The sequence below is a fragment of the Propithecus coquereli genome, unplaced genomic scaffold (genome assembly GCF_000956105.1).
Source record: "Propithecus coquereli isolate 6110/MARCELLA unplaced genomic scaffold, Pcoq_1.0 Scaffold533, whole genome shotgun sequence".
Lineage (NCBI taxonomy): Eukaryota > Metazoa > Chordata > Mammalia > Primates > Indriidae > Propithecus > Propithecus coquereli.
The window spans coordinates 2,714,047-2,721,187 of NW_012151208.1; the positions used below are offsets into that span (position 1 = coordinate 2,714,047).

The 7,141-nt window shown below is 32.1% G+C and overlaps 1 protein-coding gene across 1 annotated transcript in view; it reads left to right on the forward strand.

Moving 5' to 3' along the window:
• XRN2 (5'-3' exoribonuclease 2) overlaps window positions 1-7,141 on the forward strand; it is an 84,054-nt gene that overhangs the window by 34,732 nt on the left and 42,181 nt on the right. Inside the window, exons 15-19 of the mRNA XM_012657204.1 lie at window positions 109-227; window positions 2,287-2,422; window positions 4,066-4,173; window positions 4,262-4,351; window positions 5,014-5,086. Of these exons, the coding sequence (XP_012512658.1) occupies window positions 109-227; window positions 2,287-2,422; window positions 4,066-4,173; window positions 4,262-4,351; window positions 5,014-5,086 (526 nt within the window). The remainder of the gene's footprint in view (window positions 1-108; window positions 228-2,286; window positions 2,423-4,065; window positions 4,174-4,261; window positions 4,352-5,013; window positions 5,087-7,141) is intronic.

The window sequence follows — 7,141 nt, forward strand, 5'->3', positions numbered from 1 at the left end:
AAAAAAATGTGTTACTGTGAAACAGGGTAGGTAATGGTGGTTGGATGTACTTTCTTATGTAAAATGAATAATGAAATCCTTCTTCTGTAATGTCATAATTGTCTACAGAGTCCTTCAATATCACCTAATACGAGTTTCACATCTGATGGTTCCCCATCTCCAATAGGAGGAATTAAGCGAAAAGCAGAAGACAGTGACAGTGAACCTGAGCCAGAGGATAATGTCAGGTGATGCCATTTTTTGGTAGCACTTTGTTAGCAAATTGCTGAAATAGATGCGGTCTAATTAATGCTATTTAGCTTAGAGCAGCAGTGCCTTCAGATGCTTTGCCTGTGATCTTTTTATCCACCAGTAATTAATGTAGAGGGTTAGAATAGTCAGTAAATTCCAGTGAGATATGTAAGCTATAGCTGTTAAACCTAAGTATCTAGATTAGTATGCGTGCAGGTTTTCATCTTCCAAGCCACTTTTTCCTCTGAGACCAGGCACTAGATGGGCTAGACATGAGGTGTTTAGCTCTCACTATGTGATCTGAATGTTACTGTTTGGAGATTAAATTTTCAAGCTGCTTAACCTACAAAGTTCAGTTACACTTGGACACTTAATAGAGTTTGCTTTAATCTTCTCAATTGAAAAGGTTTTTCCTCAAAATGAAATATGCAAAAGTCATTCTGTTTAGAGATTATATATATATATTTTAAAAACCACAAACTTGGATACGCACAATAACAGTTGTATTTCATGACAGAGGAGTTTTCCTTTTGCTATATACTTAAGATTTATAATAGGAAACTTTGATTCTTTAATTGACCCTGAAGTTCAAGATTATTATGTAATAAGATTAACAGCCTCTCATGCAATTCAGATTTCAACCTTGGATTCCAAATACAAAAGGCAGCAATCTCAATAATTGTAGCTCATTAAGAATTCAGGAAAATCATCTATTTCAAAGGTAAAGAAGACAGTAGTCGCCTACAGCTCATGCTTCCTTTATAGGACATGGAAAGTGTGTGGTTTGTGTTTATGATTGGAAACTTCACTATGTAGCTACCATGATCAATACTAGTTTAATAGGTAGCATGATTTTAGTAATTTATTGTTTAGTCCTGGTGCTGAGGATAATCACAGCAGAAATGCTTCTACCAAGAAATGCTTGAGGGCTCTTAGCATTTATTTCATTTATATTGTCTGTAATACAGTGATACTTCACGTTATAGATAGAGGATCCTTCTCTTAATTATTGTTCCATGAATGTGTGTGTTTGTAGGGGGGATTAAAATTGGTATGGTATATTCTCAAACGTGACTGCAATTATTTGTGAGATCTGGCACATGTGGAAAAGAGCCCTTAATGGAGAATCATCTTGATGTTCTTGGTCTGTCCTCCTTCATTTTTTTAAATGTTCTTTGGCTTCTTCATGTTCATTAAATGTTTAAATTTTTTAGAGAATGAAAAATGAGTACTTAAAAACACATATACTTTGGGTGAAAATGTGGTTCTTTACATTGTATTTGCAGTGATTAATGGTAGTTTAGTGGATTATTTGAGCTACTTCTAGGCTTTACCAGAACATACATACATGTGTGCATATATGTGTATAGATAATATAGATACATGCATATATATGTGCATAGATATATAGAGATACAGAATGTGTATCTCTTCTGTATGTATATCTCTGTCTCCTTTCCTTAAGCTATCAATAGCTTTCAGCTGAAAGAGGGATAAAGGCCCAAGCAAGGACAGAATAGGTATACACAATTTCTGCCTAGTTCCTACATTATTCTTTTATAAACCATTTTTCACATTTAAAAAAATTAACCTGTTCAAGTATGTTTTTAAAGTAATTTAGTTGACTTTCTTTGTATCGTTTGAATATATTTTAACAGACTGAGGAACTGGAACTGTGTGAAATATCTTCAGTATTTGACTCTTAATGTACTTTTAGACTTGTACAATAAAAAAATGTAAAGCAGTATTAAAATTCGAGCAAACAAGTGTTTTGTATCTGTTTTAATAATTTTTTTAAAAAAGTAGTTTTATAATGGCCTTACCAAAATCAGTGTTTGTGTTTTTAATGTTTAACTGTCTTTAAGTTGATAATAAATTATCTGAAAGTAGGCTTTTTATAAATAATTATTAAATGAATCTCTGTTAGCATTACTGTTTAACTCATTCACATTTCTCCAGATATTAAATATAAATTGATTTGGGATATAAATTGGTAGACATTCTATTACTCAAAGTGTATTAATTCAACATAAACTGGCTTTGCCTGGTTTTTAGGTTATGGGAAGCTGGTTGGAAGCAGCGGTACTATAAGAACAAATTTGATGTTGATGCGGCTGATGAGAAATTCCGTCGTAAAGTTGTACAGTCTTATGTTGAAGGACTTTGCTGGGTTCTTCGATATTATTACCAGGTACAAAAAGAATATTTTTCTCTGACTCTGGAGGTGATCTTTTAGAAAGATAGCTATTTCTATAATAATATGTATTATTGAGCTGTATCCTGAAATAAAACCCAGACTCATGTTTTAAGCTTCCCGTTCAGAAATTTATAATAATAATACTTGTTCACAAAGACTCTGAAGCTCCTTAGGTATTAATATATAAACAAAACTATGTTTGCTGTTAAAAGATTTTTCAGCATCAAGTACAGGGTTGACTGTACTTTGTCTTTAAGATGATTAAAGTGTTTTTTAATTGGAATTTAAAAATAACTGGATAATTGACAATCACTAAATGACTGAACAAAGGACAAAGGCTAGAAAATACCAATAAGAATTTGAATGATACCGTCCTCTCCATAATAGGGTGATGTTACATGAAGTTTTTTTTTTAGTTTATTTTTAATTATTATGGATACGTAATAGTCGTATGTTTTTATAGGGCACATGTGATGTTCGGCACAGGCATGCAGTCTGAATTAATCAAATCAGGATAATTCGGGTATCCACCACCCCAGGCATTTAACATTTCTTTGTGCTAGGAACATTCCAGTTCTACTCTTTTAGTTATTTTAAAGCATACCCTAATTTATTGTTGATTCTAGTCACTTTGTTGTGCTGTCAAATAATGTTCATTCTATCTAAGTATATTTTTGCGCCCATTAGCCACCCCTACTTTATCCCTGCTTCTCTGCTACCCTTCCCAGCCTCTGGTGACCATCATTGTATTCTCTGTCTCCATGAGAATATTTGTTTTTAATATTTAAAATTGGAGTATTTTGAATCTGTACCTTTTGGTAACTGAGATGTCAGATTGTTGCAAGACTAGGGAGACATTTTGGGGATTGTATCACTGATAGTTAACATCTGGTTTCGTGCTCAGAGAGCAAACCAAGTTAAGTTTGGTATGACTTGGGGATAGATGGAGTTTGTCAGTAAGGGGAAAATAACACAATGCACCAAGTATTGACTATAAAATATTTTATTTGCATGTTTTACTCCTATCAAGATTTTAATTAACTGGGCATAGAGTTAGAACACATGTCAGAAAGACATCTCTTTTCTGAGTATAACTTGCTTTTGTTTTCTTTTCCATGTGTTTACTCAAATACTTTTATAGTCGAGAGAATGTTATATGAAAATGTAATAGTGAATTGTAAAGTGAAACTTTTGGCAGTTTTACTGTCAACCACTGTTTCAGTAATGTCATCAACCACCTACATGCTCAGTAAATGTTAACTGTAACTTCTGTTGGTTTTATTTGATGATGGCAGCTTTAGAGTTGGAAAGAACTGTCACCAAATATATTTTAAGGATAAAAATCTTTACCAGATTGTGTTTGTGGACATAAAGGCATTAACTGCTCATTATTAAAGATGCTTTGCAGTATTTTTTAAGCCAAGGAGCCATTGATATGAAATAGAAAGTTCAGATTTAATCAAAATAATTTTTAGGACTCATGGAAAAAATCAATATATGGAATATATATCAGAAGTCTTATGTTTTATGAAAAGAACATTATAGGTTAATAGTCTAATTTTTATTTCTTTTTTTCCATTGTGTCCATCGTTAACATAGGTTTTTGTTGTTTTTGTTTGTTTTTCTAATGACTGTAGGGCTGTGCTTCCTGGAAGTGGTATTATCCATTCCATTATGCACCATTTGCTTCAGACTTTGAAGGTATTGCAGACATGCCATCTGATTTTGAGAAGGGTACAAAACCGGTAAGCTTGATTATTTAAAGTCATAAAATTTATATAATTTTGGATTAGGTAATAATCTTAGGCCTTTAACATTTTTTCTTTCTTGCAGTTTAAACCACTAGAACAACTTATGGGAGTTTTTCCAGCTGCAAGTGGTAACTTTCTACCTCCATCATGGCGGAAGCTCATGAGTGATCCCGTGAGTGTTAGTATTTTGAGTGTGTGGGGTAACTGGATTTTAGTCAGATATTTTATTAACTTTATTCACAATTGATTTTGCATCTCATATTTAAAATAGTGAAGTACAGAAACAAAACATTTGAGTTCTTATGTATCTTTTTCACTACATATTTTTTTTTCCTGCTTTCTTTGGCCAGCAGTACCCTACCAGAAAATAAAATTCATGTTTGGGAGTAGTTGTTGTAACAGTCATTTTATTCCCAGCTTACCTGTGAGTCTTTATTTTTATTTGTTCCAGCCATGTATGGTGGCTGCCAGAGCTCAGAAGACTGGCTTACCTAACTAAATCATCTATGAACTTGTTTTCTGCTAGCTAGAAAGAGTGAGACCCAGCCAGGAGGTTAATTGTTAGGGTAAATAACTCTGCTTGCCTGAGGCCTATAGTTGTCAGTTCTAAAATTCTTCTACAGTAATGCCTTTTCTATTCATCTTTTAAAATACAATTCTTAATTTTGTTTTAGTAGACTTGGGATGAATGATCTCATATCTTAATAACATTTTTTAAAAGGAATGTACTTAGTTTCCTCATCAGGCCTGATAACGAATGAAAGTCAAATTAAATTCTTTATAACAGAGACGTGTGACTTCTGTTCTGATTGTCTACTTTTCTCTCTGATATAGGATTCAAGTATAATTGACTTCTATCCTGAAGATTTTGCTATTGATTTGAATGGGAAGAAATATGCATGGCAAGGTAAAATTTAGACATTATTCCTTTTGGTAAAACTGTAAACCAACATGATTTATGGGATTAAAGAATTTTGTAAACAATAAATATTTTAAGAATTATATGTGAGGAGGCAGGGAGGAGGAAGAAAAAAAAGAATTATATGTGAAAAATTGATATTTCTTTAGCCAATCTGAGATTAGCAATGATTAATAGTAGTTTTAATAGTAACATTCTGATAAACAGTAAATTGAGTTGAAATAGTTTGATAATTATATCTTTTGTCTCCTTTATGATTAATTAATGGGACTTGTTCTATTCATTCAGTAGCTCATTAACACCTTTTAAGGTTGCTGAGATACAGAACATGATAGTGTCCATGTGGAGATTCACTATACTCCATGGAAACTTTTGAAAAATATGTTAGAAATTTTTATTTAGTTTAAGTAGTTAAATTGATCGTTACTTATTATTTTTCATCCCTTTTATTAACAGATTTTGTAGGAATGGCACTATAAAATTAGTACTAAATTTAAGGTGCTGTTCACCACCCAACCAATATGTGTTGATGATTGAATGTAAAACACAATAAAGAAATCTCACACAATAAGCCAAACCCCACTTTCACTAAATCATTTTAACCTTTTCTTCCACCATATACTTTTCTAGGATAATGAGCAAGTTTGGTAAAATCATGTTTTCACTTTTTTCTTGATTATTTCCTGTGGTTAGAATGACCAATAAAAGGACTCAAAGGGAATCTTGAGGCAAAAGGGCATAAATAATAATTTACAAATTGGAAAATTATTATTTTATGAGGTTTTAGGGTTGATTTTTATTTCATGTAGTAGCAGAAATTTCATACTACTTTAGTGGAATGATAATGGGAAGTACATCCCAATGTTTGGGGTTATATAAGTGTCGTGTGCTCTGTGGTCTTATGTTGTTATATGTAAATGAATTGGAGATTCAGGTTGTTTTTGGAGGCGTTTTGTGGAGGATATTTTGATTAGAGAGAGAGGAAGCATAGGAAAATGGGGGATAGTAAAGTAAAACTAAGTAAATTATTTAATAAGGAGATACATTTAGGTGAGTGTCAAATTAATTAAATCTTTGTATGGGCTTCTTAAATAAATAAATAAATATGTAAACATACAGATGACTTGCCAATTATATCATTATAGTATATATCATTTCTATCACTGACAAGGGAGGGATATTTTCAGTAGAATTTAACTGCAGGGGAAAAGTAAGGCAATGCACAAATGTTCAGATTTCTCCACATTCTTGCCAACATTTGTTATTTTCTGTTTTATGTTTTTTTGTAATAGCCATCCTAATGGGTGTGAAATGCTCTCTCATTGTGTTTTTGATTTGCATTTCCTTTAATGGTTAGTGCGATATTGAGCATATTTTCATGTACTTATTGGCCATTTCTGTATCTTCTTTGGAGAAATGTTTGTTCAAGTCTTTTCCCTGATAATTGAATTGGGTGGTTTGATTTTTTTGTTGTTGTGTTGTAAGAGTTCTTTGTATATTCTAGACATTAATCCCTTATTGGATATATGATTTGCATATGTTTTCTCCCATTCTGTGGGTTATCTTTTCAGTCAGTGATAATGTCCTTTGATGCACAAAATTTTTTAATTTTAATGAAGACCAGTTTATGTTCTTTTGTTGTTGTTGCCTGTGCCTTTGGTGTCATATCCAAGAATCATCGCCAAATCCAATGTCATGAATCTTTCCCCCTATATTTTCTTGTAAACATTTTATAGTTTTAGCTCTTACATTTAGGTTTGTGATCCATTTTGAGTTAATTTTTGTATGTGATATAAAGTATGGGTTCAACTTTATTCTTTTGCATGTGGATACCCAATTTTCTTAGCACAATTTGTTGAAAAGACCATCCTTTCTCCATTGAATAGTTTTAGCAATCTCATTGAAAATGAATTGAGCATATATATATATATAAGGGTTTATTTCTGGGCTCTCTATTCCATGTTTTAAAATTTTAATTACTATAGCTTTGTAGTAAACTTGAAAATCTGAAATTTTGAGTCTTCCAACTTTATTCTTCTTTAA